The 14,597-nt window shown below is 37.2% G+C and overlaps 3 protein-coding genes across 4 annotated transcripts in view; 1 reads left to right on the forward strand and 2 right to left on the reverse strand.

The window, feature by feature from the left end:
• LOC147798481 (inactive serine/threonine-protein kinase ULK4-like) overlaps positions 1 to 44 on the reverse strand; it is a 7,218-nt gene extending 7,174 nt beyond the window's left edge. The window contains exon 1 of the mRNA XM_087139996.1: positions 6 to 44. Coding sequence (XP_086996122.1) covers positions 6 to 44 — 39 coding nt within the window. The remainder of the gene's footprint in view (positions 1 to 5) is intronic.
• A 455-nt stretch (positions 45 to 499) lies between these two features.
• Positions 500 to 10,264, forward strand: LOC147798482 (uncharacterized). 2 transcript variants are annotated; one of them, XM_087140361.1, is made up of 15 exons: positions 500 to 593; positions 1,400 to 1,560; positions 1,939 to 2,095; positions 2,875 to 3,177; positions 3,934 to 4,055; positions 4,463 to 4,585; positions 4,948 to 5,053; positions 5,707 to 5,867; positions 6,577 to 6,699; positions 6,902 to 6,979; positions 7,430 to 7,577; positions 7,872 to 7,981; positions 8,681 to 8,869; positions 9,112 to 9,202; positions 9,676 to 10,264. In XM_087140361.1, the coding sequence occupies exons 2-15, from the start codon at positions 1,408 to 1,410 to the stop codon at positions 9,792 to 9,794; spliced, it is 1,983 nt and encodes a 660-aa protein (XP_086996487.1). In that variant the 5' UTR covers positions 500 to 593; positions 1,400 to 1,407; the 3' UTR covers positions 9,795 to 10,264. The 2 variants fall into 2 exon arrangements, with proteins under 2 accessions (XP_086996487.1, XP_086996488.1); XM_087140362.1 differs by lacking the exon at positions 500 to 593 and adding an exon at positions 1,255 to 1,275.
• A 546-nt stretch (positions 10,265 to 10,810) lies between these two features.
• Positions 10,811 to 13,959, reverse strand: LOC147798483 (26S proteasome complex subunit SEM1-like). Its single transcript, XM_087140363.1, has 3 exons — positions 13,803 to 13,959; positions 12,047 to 12,143; positions 10,811 to 11,816 (listed from the first exon to the last, which is right to left on the reverse strand). The coding sequence occupies exons 1-3, from the start codon at positions 13,900 to 13,902 to the stop codon at positions 11,762 to 11,764; spliced, it is 252 nt and encodes an 83-aa protein (XP_086996489.1). The 5' UTR covers positions 13,903 to 13,959; the 3' UTR covers positions 10,811 to 11,761.
• Between the last annotated feature and the right edge of the window lie 638 nt (positions 13,960 to 14,597).

Consider the following 14,597-nt stretch of genomic DNA (forward strand, 5'->3'; position numbering starts at 1 on the left):
CTTACCATTGTTGTGCTGTGTAAAGCATTTTGAAAGTAGAACATGGTTTATATTTTGTAAAAGTGCCTTTTTGAATTTTTCTTTACTATGTTGTATATACTTTGTCTCACACTGCAATTTGTAACTGAGGTTAATAATTTGTTCTCTCAATTGGAATAAATTATTATTTATACAAATGGAAATGTTTTCGTTACCGTGTTGTTTGGACTCGTGTTTTTCCCTATTTTTCAGCCTTATTTGTACCAAGTTATTTGTTTTGGATTATTCCCCAACGATCCTTCAGTTTTCATTCCTATTCTATCTGGTTTAGGCATGGATTAGGTCATTACGAAGTATACTCGCATGTTGTAAATATAACGAACGAGTGTTTTCTTGCTCTATGAGAAGGTATTATGTAACTTTCACTACGCACCCGGTTATGTCTGGAACCGAAGATAGCGCAACAAATCCCATTGTTATTCAGAGCAGGTGGAATAAAAAAGACCGGTACGCGCAAAACTCGTGACTGGCTTGTTGATAGACCGCTCTTCAGTGTACATGTAGGTCAGTACCGGAGAATCGGCATCTTTGGAACCCAGTTACGCAGTTGCGAGGTAAGTTGACCGAATTCACGATGAGAAGTGTTGTCTTCAAAATGTGTCCCACTTCCAGAGTTTTGTTGGTCTGTACTTTCTGGGAACAATGTCATAAGGCGTAGCTAAGCTACCCTTTCCTTTTGCATAGCTTTGCATCGAATCCATCACTGGGATCATGGAGGTATGGCCATGGAGGCATGGCCATAGAGGCATGCATCAACGATGTGCTGAATGGAAGTGATGGGATGATGTAGGCAGTATACACAAATCCAATGCTCTGATTATTGCTGGAAAGATTGCAGGGTGTAAAAATCCCCCAAAATAAGCTGCCAATGGCAAAATTATTCACATCATACATATATGTAATATTGGGAGCTACGTGCGCCATGAGCACCAATGCTTGATACAGATTTTGTTGGCGTTGACTGTGGTATACTCTTTCATGACTATTGTTTGCCTTGTTTCATCCATAGAGCTAGGTAGGAACACATTGATCAGTCGCCACAATTGGCGAATGGGTATTGCCATATGCTGATTTAATTGTGAATGCTCATTTAACCTTGAAATCTCCTGTTGCGTAAACCATTTTTTGTGGGCTCTTTCATTTCAGCACCCGATATTGGCCTACTTTTGAGCATAAAGCATGTACATGTAAAGATATAGACCTAGTGCTTGGACTCATCATAATGGGAACAGATTGGTAATAGTACAAAAATCCTTTCACCTTAAAGGATAAAATATGCTCAGATGTAGGTGTGTTTATGCAATTTATTTTTAGATATCTTGCTTAGGCCTATTATGTTTTTCTCTGATGTTGTTTTCAGTGAATGAAATGGCACCTTCAATGCTGCTTGTTTTCCTGAGTGTTTTCTACTTGATAGCAGGAGATGTACATGCACAACCAGACCCCAATGTCTGCACCCCCCACACTTCCGAGGGAGATGGACCATCCCTCCCCTCTCTTCCTGAGCAGTTTATGCTAAGGGTTTGTATGAAATGAAGGGGAGGAATGTTCCGGTTCAGTGGAAATTGTTGTATTTAGGATATTTTTCAAGGGCAATTAGAAACATTTGCATGAATGCAAGAAGTTGTTTGTTTATGCAGTCTTGTGTGTTTTTTCTTCTTTGTCTTAGTGTTTGTTCCGTGCCTGTGATTCCTTCCGAGTGAACATTTCCTTCAAGGAGGAAACTAACTATTTTCTCGCGTGCCCAATCTTGAAAGCAACATCTTTTCTGATGTCTTGAATTTTTATTTGATATGATGGATTTTAGTCAAGAGTTATATTTTTGCATGAAATAAATCTAAGACTGTATTGTCTTTTTGAAGCTATTGAACTTGTGGCCAAATTCTTGTTAACACACAGGTCGAAGCCAACATTCTTGGCTGGAATAACACAGTTGAGGTAGTGGAATACTACGATTATATTAATAATCGTGGTGCTGTCAATAATATCTACAATGGGAATATCTCACAGACATTTATCAACTACGCTACCAGAGAAATTATCAGGGTTTATTCTGGTAGGTCCACTTTTTATATTTTGTAATAATATTATAATGATTAACATAGGCTTCTATAGTGAAATAGTATTCTAATATATTTATATCACTTGATATGTAATATATAAATTGTACCCTGGTTATTAATATTATTCTGTTATTAAAATCATTATTGGCGTTCTCGCTTGCTTTCAACCCAAAGGTTGAATTGTGTAGTGGTTACATCAATAAATCTTATAAAATATACAAAGATGTCCATAAATGTACAGATTACATAAATTTGTGATTAGAATAAAACACGAGATAAAATTTTCCATTTAAATTTCCTTTTTTTCCCACAGAAAATAAAGAGCACAAAGGTCTCGTATTAGAAAAATGGGTATTAACTGATACATGTACTGATAAATAGGGTAGTACACCTATACATATTACAAACATAACACAAGAAATGATTGAAAATTAGTGGTGACCAACAAATCTGAAATGACTCCTTTACCTCATACAGAAAACCAGGAAACTCTGGAAAAGAAAATAGTCAATCTAAAGTTTGTTATCAAGTTAGTATGCTGGTCAGGTATGCGATTGGACTATTGTGAGATCTGTTACTGTTAGTAGAATATTGATGCTGATCGATTCATGACATCTGCTAGATTTTAGGAACCAATCAGGACATTTGCTCAATCAGTAAGTTTGGAAAACAAATTGAAAACAGCTTTTCCTTCTTTAACTCAGTTAACTTTACAATAATACAATTTGGTGTTCGAGTTTTAACGTATGTTTGAAATTTATTCCATCTGCAGGTGATAGTTGCACCGTTGGAAATGTGACAGCAAAAGGTTTCAACATCTTTGGCTTTACGCTGCAGAACGGCACAGCCCATATTGCTAGTGCCGCAGATATCTTCAGGTTTGGTGCCTCATACAATGAGACTTACATGGGCACCACGTACGTGCGAGGCATACCTGCCGATCATTGGCAAAGTTGTTGGTATTTTGAGGAAACCAATGCAACATCCCTCCTGGATTACTACTTCACAGTACCTGGCTACAAGACTGCAAATGGTGACACCCAGGTACCGCTACGATTGGCCTTGAATGGAACAGGTAATCAAGGAATATTAGTATGAAATGTAACTAATGTCTTGCCATAAATCATAGCGTAGCTGAGATCTGAATAATTAATATTTCAAAACATGGGAATTTGGATGCTTACATAACTTGGTTATTTATTTTTAATACTCTTAGTGAAAAAATGTATATTTTATTCTAAAATTTCATATTTTCACACGTTCAAAGATCAGAAAAAGTTTGAAAATCAGTGCTTCCGAAGCTCACAAGTTTATACTATTTTTATTTGCCAAATTTTTCAGAATATTGCCTCTGATGTCATATGTTGATTAGAGATTCCAGAACACTAGATGGCCATGCAAATGAAGCTGATTTATTTAATTGTTGTCAGTCGGAATGTAGTCATTGTGAGAGGTTGTTCTCTGTGTAAATTTATCTGTACTGTATTCCTATGACACTTTCAAAACCTTTATTTCCTGCTGATAGTATTTTTTCCTGCATTCAAGCAGAAACAATATTTGGGGAACCGAAGTATTTTCTGTATTGGTACCTATTTAGTTTTCTTCGTTCACTTAAACCCTCTCCCTAAACTAAAGATTCATTCACTTGATGTTTTTGATGTCATTTTCACAAAATGGAAATTTGTACATAAATTGTTTTACATTGGTAGTGTAGAATTGGCAGAAACAAATCCATTATGGTGGTTTGTTTAAATTGTTTGTTTACTTTAAGGAAAGAACAAAACAGAGGAATTTCCCTCTAGAATGTACACATTTCCCCCTTGAATTTCAGCTTCGAACAAAAAGTTCATCAATGGACATCTTGTTCCTGTAAATGGCACACACTCTTACAGTCATGTGTATGAGTTCTTTGATGTGCAGTTTCATCCCAAGTTTGCTGATCGAACATTTGAAGTAAGTTCAGGAACATTGGTTGTTGGAAATGAAGAAAACATTCCTTCACTATTCTTCAGTCTGTTTATATTCAGTATTATCCATTGGAATTACTTTGCCAGTGTTCTATGAAAGAGGCTTCCTACGCGCAGTTCATAAATTGTGTATTGAAAATGTGTGATTTGAAACCATTGACTAGTCAACAGTGGGACTTTTTTACCTTTTTGAATGGGAAACAGCATTCCAAGAACAACCAAAAATGTTTCGAATTTTAAAGCAGTGTCATAAGTTAAAATGGATACTTCTGAATACATAACCCTGGCTCCAGTTAAAGTAGTTTGGCGGTTACCAGTTGAAAACCTTTCCCTGTGTGTGTTCTGATCATTAACCTCTGATTCACACTTGATCTGCATCTTTCTTGCAATTAGCCTCCGCTTGGGGTAGTGTGTCCAGGCCGTAAAAGTCTGAAGCCATTACCAAAGCTCCCAGACCACTTCTTCCAAAGTCTTGAGGTTGTGATACCCCCTCTAAAGCGAGTTTTCTATGTGTCAGTAAGTTTTAATTTGGAATTTATGGCATTACACTTCCCCCTTTTTGATTCAATGATATCAATCTCTGAACAGTAACTATGTATTGCAATAATTGTTGTTGTTTGAAATGAACCTCTGCCTTTCATTGAACTTTAAATGCTTGAAAGACTTAACTCAGCAAATCAGAAAAATTCATTGTTGTATTCTTAGCATATTTTATTTGCCCTGGGTAACAATGTTCCATCACCAACACTATTTATTCAGATTTGTTCTTTGACATTTAGTTTTCAATTTAATAAGAAATTAACAAAAAACTTTATATAACCAGCTATGAACAAGTTGTTGGTGTTCAACTACCTTTTCCTCCACTTGTTGTCTTGTAGGAAGTGTATGACTACAAAGGCAGGATGGCTGTGTATTATTACAGTTTAAGAAATAATGGTACCAGCATGCGTACACCCTACCGTTCTCTGGATGATTTCAATACAGGTGTTGTAATTGTTAATTTCACCGAGCGGGAATATGTCCCAAATACTTAGAAAACTAAAATGAAAGTGTCGCAATAATTTTCAGTAGATATGGAGAAATGTACCAATAGACCCATGATGCCCTGCTTTGTTGATGTGTGCCTTCCTATGGCAAAGAGATTGGACCCAGTCAATTGAGCTCACATAGGAAAGTGCACATGTAAACAAAGCAAGATATAATATCTTGGATCTGTGGGTGTTGTAAACTTTGGGCCATCTGTTGAAATGGTGAAGCATATCTAAACAGATCTAATCGACCATTTGCTTTTTGTAAATCTTGACTTTAAGTTCATGCTCTGAAAAAATTCAAAGTGCTCAGATGAAGACAGAAAACTGAAATATTGTGATTTGCGGATGTGGAACTGCCCATGCCTAATCTGGGTGTCGTATTGAAATATGAGAGAGTAAATAGTGATAAAGATGTTGGCAAAGTTACATATTTTATACACTTGTCACAGCCAGTTGTGTTAACCCTCTAAGGTGTGACAAAAAGTTCATTTATTTTATTCATTTATTTATTAAATTGTGATTTGGTTGTTGTGAAGATTCCACAGAATATTATTTTCTAATTAAAAAAGCTAAAGCAGTCCCTTTGTTTTCCTTTTGTTCTTCCAGGATTGACATACCGAGTCAACATGGACACTGGTCATTGCAACATCACCCCTATATCATTGTATTCACCAGATGCTGAGTCCCCTGACAATGTGCATGTCCAGATTAAGAGTGTCGCCAGTTTCTTTAACTTTGAAGTAGAAGACTGGCAATACCAAGGAGTGGTGAGGGGCCAAGACAAATTCCAGTCACTCTTTACTTGTGTTTAGGACATAATAGCACTCAGTACAAAGGGCAAAAACTGAGTTAAAAACTCATAGAATAGCCTCAGGGGGTAAAGCCAATCTTCGTTTCAGGGAGAAGGGATTTTTGCTGAGTATTGTAGAATTAAACTGCACGGCGTGTTTACACTGCAGTCACTGTATACAAGATCCAGGGATCACAGGATCAGCCTCTAGAGGGGGGTAGACACTAACCTATGTAGTCCAGCTATGCTGGGATCTGAGCTAGCCTCCACAACTGAGATGAGGATGACCATGGGAGAACATGATGTGTGGCATGCCTTTGTTGCAGTTTGAGGACATTCGACTTGCTAGTGGTAGTGATATGTACACTCTCTAAAAATTAGTGTCTTTCTCCATTGATGCACACTTTGCTCCACTGACGCTTGGTATCTGACTGAGACACCGGCGGTGGAACGATTTTGAGATGGGGGAGGGGTGCAGTTGTTAGACCATCAGGCATCAGCCATTTAGGGCTCAATCCCTTTAGCCCTATCCAGATATAGGACTGCAAAAAGTGGGGGGGGGGGGACTGGCCCCCCAGTCGTTAAAGTGGGGGGCCAGTCCCCTCCCCCAGCTTCCACCGCCAGTGATCACAGACAACTTTTTAGAGAAAGTTCTTGTGAGTCTTTCAATTCTTTCCTTGCCTTAGTCTGAGCTGCGTGATATGCAGGCCGAATCCTGGATTGCGAAAAGGACAGATTGGAAACCCACTTGGATCGGAAACAATTCATCATTTCAAACAAACAGCACTTGGGAATTTTTTTTTACTACGGTAAGAAAGAAAATGCCATGCAGTTTTGTTATCACATTTTTTTGTACAAAAAAGATGCAAATACGGTCAACTTACAACTTAAAGAGAACTCTTCTTGCATGCTTACAGTTAGTCTTACAAGTGATGCTGTGAATATCTTCAAATTGAGATCAAATTAAGATCGATGAAAGAAATCTTCTGGGTGTCTTCTTTGTGCCAACAGGATTCTTGGAACACTCAAGGAGGATTGAACATGTCAACATATATGCCTACCATGTCAAAGGTTGAATGGAATCTGAAGGTATAGTATTATATCTACATGTATTACCTAAGGGTTCTAGGTATGACAATCTCAACAGCATCCTATCCAAAATCTTGTTGCACGCTCACATGCATAGGTATTTACTGGAGAACAGGAAGGTATAGAGACAATGAATTTCACAGCTGGAAAAATGTTTTGTCAAGTTTGGCAAAAACTTCATTCTGACTCATTTCAACTCCGTTTCTGCTCAGCTAGTAAACAGCTTCTTCTTCTGTTCTTTTAAAACTATCCATCCAGCTATGATTACTTCTTAAGTGTTTTGAATTTTTAATTTCATTTATGCGAGCTTGGAGCTGCTCAGGTTCAGTGCTCACAGCTGCATGGCTGCTGTTTTACAACTCAGCAAAACCTGTTTCATGCAAAAGTTTAACATTCATAAGGAAATCAGACTTGAGCAAGGTCCTGTTTTATTCTTATTTTTGTTTGAAGATGAAGAATGGAACAATGAGGAATGGGAGCTTCATTGTTAACTATTTCCACTATGACGCAGCTAATGTGGACCCCTCTCACTTTGATTTGTCTCCGTGCTTTGACAGCAACAATGGCAAGGAACTTGCCTTTGACATTTTGGAGACAGGTGAATGCTTCTCCATTTCTCAGATATTATACGTATGTTCAACACGAACAAGTCAGATTTCTCATTTGTTTGTAGGTTTTAAATTTAATTTGTTTCCTAGTAAAATTAAGGTGGCAATACTTCCTGGCATTTCTCACAAAGTTCTCGCTTTTGTTGACATGTCACATGAATGTTACAATCAGTGGAGTTCTAAAAAGTTTTCAAATTGTAAATCTGTGAAATATTTCCACGCAAATCATGCCTGAGCGTAGAGCAGTGGGGAATACATGTACTCCAATTCTCTTCCTCCTGTAGGTATCTACAACATGGTCATAGCAAACAACACCTTTGAGTTTTACCATGGGGTTGTAAATAGCCTTGCTACAACTGCGGGGATATCACCCTCCAGAATTGCAAATGTGCTTGTAAGTTCAACAGCAACACGTGAACTCCTTGAGACAAGACTAGTATTTTTTCCTTGAGGACAGTCAGTAGTTCTATACTGAATTTTAGTGTTAGTTTAATGTTACATACCTTGCAGTTTAAGTAATTATATGGAGTGGAATTTATCAAACTTGTTCCTGATTTTAATTTAAATAAGGAGTGTTGTTTTAATCTACATTTGCATTTTGAGTGTTCAAACGTTTTGTTTTGAAACTAAATTTTGAACTTGTGCTGGGCATAGAAAATAAGAACACAGAGAGAGAAGGTGTTGAAATAACGTGCAGAAATGAAATGGAAACCAGTTAAAAAAGAGTCATTCAAGCCAATGAACTGGCTGCCAACTGCCCACTGGAAATTTCCCCATCCTACAACGTTATGCGCATTAATAATTATACCCTCCGTAAAGAAGCAGCAAAATAAATGACTGAAAGCTTGACTACCGTTGCCACAGTAACACTAGTCGGATGCCTTTCTCTTACAACAGAATACTGGTTTGTGCTCATCTTGCAGAAAATGCCTCATGGCAAACCATATGATTGGTCCTTCATGGCCTCAGAGCATCATATATAGTTTTTGCATGAAGGCTGTACATTGCTCAGTCTTTTAGAAAACAACTCCTAACTCAATGTCAGGTTTTAATTTGTTTTCCCTCATTTGTTTTTTTGTGAACGCACACATAGGCAGAAGAAAGTAACGACAAAGTAACAACTGTTTTCTTCACCCTACTTGGAGTTCCTGATGTTAAGGGGAATGCCGTGGACATGATCAAACAGCCATCACTGACTGATGCGATAGTTACCTTGGAGATGACAATCAACACTGTTCTGGAGGAGAAGTTCCTCTATATCAACTTCCACTACAATGGCACGGTAAAGAAAGATTGTAATTGATAATGTGATTGGATGTTCAGTAAAGTTCTGCAGCTAAAGTATGATTGGGTGAAATGGGAACTTCCAGTACCGTTCAAGTGTTAGTTTATGCATTTGAATATGTGTATGAGCAGAATGGAAGACAATTGTACTTGAAGAAAAACCTGTCATGTAAAGACACATCAATGTGTCATCTTTGGCAGTCTTGAACAGCATTCTGTTTTGCTTTTTTTCCTCAATAGGAGAAGACACTGACTGTCAAGCCTGACTCGCTGCGAAACACATTTGGTTCTAACAAGCCCAACCCAGGTGGCTCTCAGGGCTTCAGCACTGGTAAGGTTTGGTTGGTATTTGTTTACCGTCAAGAATATTGTTGCTAAAGTCTGTGATCATCATATATTAAACTTGTTGCGTCCATTCAAAAATTCTTTAAAAATTGTAGAGCAACCAAAGTTGTCATGTAACAGTAGATCATTTTTATAAAATACACTTGACACCAAGTCTTAATGAGCTGAGGTTACTATATTCCCTGCTCACTCAGCTTGTAAACATTCTTAAAACCATTTCAGGCTCAGTAAATTAAAACCTCTATGACCATTTCTATAGTCTCACAGGAATCAATGTGTACCTCTGGGAGAATTTCTCCTGTTTGTTGGAGCTCAGTCACTTGCTTTTACTTTGCAATGGAAACTTGGGAAATGTAATGTTATTACCATGGTGAACCACATGATAAAGAAATAAAATGTTGATGACCTTAATTCATTTTCATATTTGGATAAATCCAAAATGTTCTATATCTCTTGTAGGAGCTTTTGTTGGGTTTGGAATTGGAATGTTGATAGTTGGAACTGTGCTTGGTGTGGGCATCTTGCTGTTCATCTTCAAGAAGAAGGACCTTTCTATCCCTTACAATGTCCAGTCTTAGACTCCATCTTGTTATGGCCATTGGCTTTGTGTACCTTCAAGGTAGTCCTTCGGTGTCCAGGTCCAATTTTTTTCTATCCAGTGATGCCTACAAAGGTTTGTGATAATTTCCATCAGGGTGTCCACAGTTGGTTCTTTTAACTGAATCTGTGCCTTTTAATCAAAGTTGTCTGCAAGAACTCCTATTCTGTGTCTTTGCCTTTTTTCAAACTATTGTGTTTTTTCTCTGTCTACATATTACTCTCCACTGTTTCTATTTCAAAAATCACTCTGCTGCCGTTGAAAGGAATGAAGCAATAAGAATATAATAAATATGAAGCTATAATTGTTTTCAACCAAATTATATTGTGTTATATGATCCACTGTCTTGAAATGAGTAAAAATAAGTAGAATTAGTATGGGGTCGTTTTGGTTCTTTTATCATCAGTGTTAATGCTTAACATCTCTACATGGCATCTTTCAGATAAAAATCTCGTAAGCTTTTTTGAAAACTCTTTGGAGAGGTGTACATATACTTTTTCTACTGTGTAAATACATGTATCTTATATTGAAACAATAATGATAACCTGTTTCAACCAGAATACATTAAATCATGCTATACAACACATTCTCATGGAATACGAGCAGATATATAATTAGTATGGGAGAATTTGACATAAAACGAGTTTAAGTGTTAAAATTGAAAAGGGGCAGAAACCACTGATGCATTTACTCTGGAACATGTTTCACTTATTTATCAATTATGAAGTGCTAAACTTAATGTATTGCTACGTGATCTTGTTTAACTGGGATTTTTTTTTATCTTACAGGTACTGTAAATTTGTGTTGAGGTATTTAGGGATTTATAAGCTTTGCAGGCAATTTATACAGATGCTTTCAGTAACAGTCACGTAAACTTTTTATTCCTTTTTATCTGCACTGAAAATGAATAAAATATTCATGAGTAGGTATTGGAAGTAAAGAGCCAAATTTTTATAGTCATCAAAAGAGACACTATTAAACTATAAACCACAAATATTTAACAATTTTATCCTTACAATTTTAATTGAACTTCTTTCATATACTGTAGTTAACATCCATGAAGGGAACAATGTGTTTCCAAGTTAAAAAATGTTTTACAGATCATTCATTGTAATTTTGTGATGGGACTTTTGTTTACACCCAAAGTTTCCTTATGTTTAAATAAATGTATCAATTGTGGAGACTTATCCTGATCTTCTACAGTGGCTTTTATTTCTACTGCACTTGTAAAAACTTAAAGAAAAGAAATCCACTAATACACAAAACAAAAGGAACTCCCTTTTGAAACCATGTAAAAATTCAGAATTTTCTTGAAAGCAACTTATAGAAGTTCACAATGAGGTAAGGGTAGATGGAACAAAATGCACATGGGTTCCTTAAACACCTTGGAAAACTTACAAATGTCTGCTTCATTTTGTGAAGAACTGCATTTGAAGTTAGGTATTCAAAGCATCAGCTGGCTATAACCAACAAGCAACACGAAACCAGACACTGAATTCACTGACAAGGCCTTTTTTTAGAATGCTATGTCATTCAGAGCCTCTAAGTATTCCCAGATAAGCATTCCAAGAAAATTTAGTCAACTAATCAGAAGAGTATCTGCATCTTTGCAACATTTATTTGTGAGGTGGTAGTGCTGCAGTGCCCTTGAACTACTGTAGAAATGGATAGTTCCTTGCAAATTTCATTACAGAATAAAAGAAACTTTTATAAAGAATAAATGCAAGTCTTTGAATGTCAGTTCAAACACTCTCTACAACCTACAGCTTTACACAGTGAAACTTAAAATCTGATGCCAACATGATGACGTACATTCTTCTATAATTTGATGCCCAATTACTGAGCTGATCAAGTCCGTAGCTGATAGATCTCAGTTTAAACCTCGTTTAGGTTTTCCCAAGGTGAAATGACCTCAGATGTGACCCTTGACCCCCCTCCTGCTTCATGCTACGTCTTCATTGGTTCTGGCTGGTCTTTGCTCCCCTGTTTTTCAAGTTCCGCTCTGAACAAAAGAGGAAAAAAATCTGTAGTGTTTGAAAAAATGCTGCACATACTTTGATTTAGATCTAACCTGTCATAATAAAACTAAAATACCTGTTTGCTTGTGGAAGTGGCAACTGGCAAATTCAGCTGAAATTAAGCTTTTTTCATGGACCCAACATAAACATCGCAAAAAGATATTTGGCACACTAGCAATATTCCAGAAATCTCACCCCCTCAATTGATACTAACCTCAGCTGCTTGGAGAAATCATCCTCCACATCATCATCATCCCAGTTGTCCTCCCAAACATTGGAGTCAGTAGGATCCTCCTCTTCGCTTCCCCATTCTTTCAGAAAAATTCACAAGAATAAGTCAGCGCACCTTGACAGATTATCTCTCCCAATCTGCTCACTAGACAACGCGTAGTTCACTCTTTTTCACTGGCTTCTCCCAAAATGAAGTTATTCTTGCCTAATTCTTTTTTAGGGGCATCAGGAAGTTGATCGAAGACTTAAAATTCAGGAACATAGTCTGTGATGGTCCACAGGTTTCTTCAGAAAATTAGGCAGTGTATGTTTGATCGTGATCTGGTACAGATATGCTTATATTGTTCATGTACAGTCTGGGCCGCTGAACGTGTGCTGGTCTGCAATCGTGATGTGCTAAGATCGAGCCAAATCGCTGCAGGAGTTTTGTTCCTTTTCCCCCCATTTAGTTTCTTTAGTTTCTTAATCAGATCACCTGTTTACTCTCTATATTTGATTTTTTTTTCTTGGTAGCTTCATACCCCCAGAGAGTCTGAGATCCATTCGCTGTAGAGTGGTCTAGTTCCCGTTTCCAATACACCCAACCAGTGCAAAAAAGCAGACAGAATACACAGACCTGCCTAAACTTCCTTAACATAAACAATAAGCTAGCCATTGTGTAAATGTCGACCTAAACATGCCATGTCTGCCAGGCTTTGCCCTGGGAATACATAATGAAAACAAAAAATGTCATTATAAACAGGGAAAGAGTTCCACATACGACCACCAGTATTTATTCCCTATAGTGACCTTTAAGCCATCAAAAAGCAAAACTCAAAAACATGCCAAAAAAGGTCACTGAATAGGAGGGAAAATACACAGTTGTTTACTTCTAAAATACTTTTTCCGACCAGTCTCAAGACTGACTCAAACTCAAGTCCAGGGGTTTATGCGATGTGGCATCCAATGCGGGGTCAGGATGGAGTCTCAAGAGGCATATGGAACTCTTTCCAAATAAAGCATCATCATCGGGTCATGCTATTTAGCGTCAACAAGCATGAAGTACCGTCAACAAAGCATCAAGTAGTGTCAGCAAAGTGTCGAGTTATTCATGAATCTCTATGCAAAAAAATTATATGCACAATATACAACTGGGTATGATCTACATGTCATCTATTCACTATATTACATTTATCTAAAATGATAATTCTGCTTGTGCAGCCAAACCAGCTGCCATCTTGTTTTCGCGTGGACGGCAGTGAAAAGAATGATGGTGGTTCCCATTTATCACGAAAACATTGGAAAATGTTTGTTTTCTGGAATGAATCTGGAATAAAATTCCATTTTTCTTACAATTACACAGTCCATCATGTCCATGCACCATGGCATGGTCACAGTCAGTGGAACATGTTAAGAATATAAATTAAAACCACTTTGAAACCTCAAGAGGATATTCTCAAGATGTTAACGCTTTGTCACTGTTTGTTGACGCTACTTAAGTTTTAACGTGTGTTGACGCAGACTAGTACGACCGGCATGATCAGTAATGACCGGTACATGGAACTCTTTCCAAGCCTTCAATACAGGGGCGAAAAGTTTTAATCTTTACCAAACGAATCGCACGTGAGCCCTAACTCGCCCCAACGACGACAATTGAAAGTTGAAAATGAACATGATGAAAGGCCCCGACTGCCCCAAACAGATACAAACATAAAAAAAATCTTCTGTAGTATTTTCAAGACAACGTTGTCTATACTGACCCTCTGCTGGAAATTCTTCGAATTCGTCATCCTCCTCAAGTAATCCAAGATCAACTTTTTTCTCTGGTGCTCTTTTCTCCTGTTTTTTGGAGTCGGCCATGTTTATTATATTGGTGGTCCGCACGAGTTAGTACGAAAGTCCAGTAGTGCCACTTAAACAAACATTTCAGTGGGATACTAATTCTTCATCACGAATTACTAATTGGTAATTTCGAAATTATAATCCATATTAATGAATAAATAATTCAAAATAACGAATTATTAACTCGTGATAACAAATAACTAATTTGTAATAACAAATTAGTAATTCATACAAATGAATTTGTTTCTCACAATTTTTTTTATTTTACTGGCAAGACTGGGCTCTCATACTTTACACTATTTTTAGCAGGTCATGGTAAGGGGGCGCCACTACCGTACCATTTTGGGTTGCAATACAAGTTTTCTTCAGAGCTACAACTTAGTACTTGCAATCAAAGATCGTAGGCGGCGCTATACGATCTTTCCTTGCAATACATGTACATAATACGACACAGGTACTTGTACGTACAGTACGTGTACCTGTACAGTGTACATGTATTTGCATCACCAGTTTAATACGTCATGTTACTTCTTTCTCTCTAAATACCTAAACTATTTCGTGTCCACTTTTTTATTGGAGACGAAGTTTCGATAGTGGTATAAACTTAAAAACTACAATTATAAAGGTACCAGCTTCTACAGTTTCTATTTTTTTGCTCTGTTGTGGATTGGAAGCGTTTACATTTTCTTTATTTTGTTTAAACATTGGTTAAT

The sequence above is a fragment of the Acanthaster planci genome, linkage group LG08, assembly GCF_054643075.1.
Source record: "Acanthaster planci isolate LZ-2023a linkage group LG08, COTS_SCS, whole genome shotgun sequence".
Classification (NCBI taxonomy): Eukaryota; Metazoa; Echinodermata; class Asteroidea; order Valvatida; family Acanthasteridae; genus Acanthaster; species Acanthaster planci.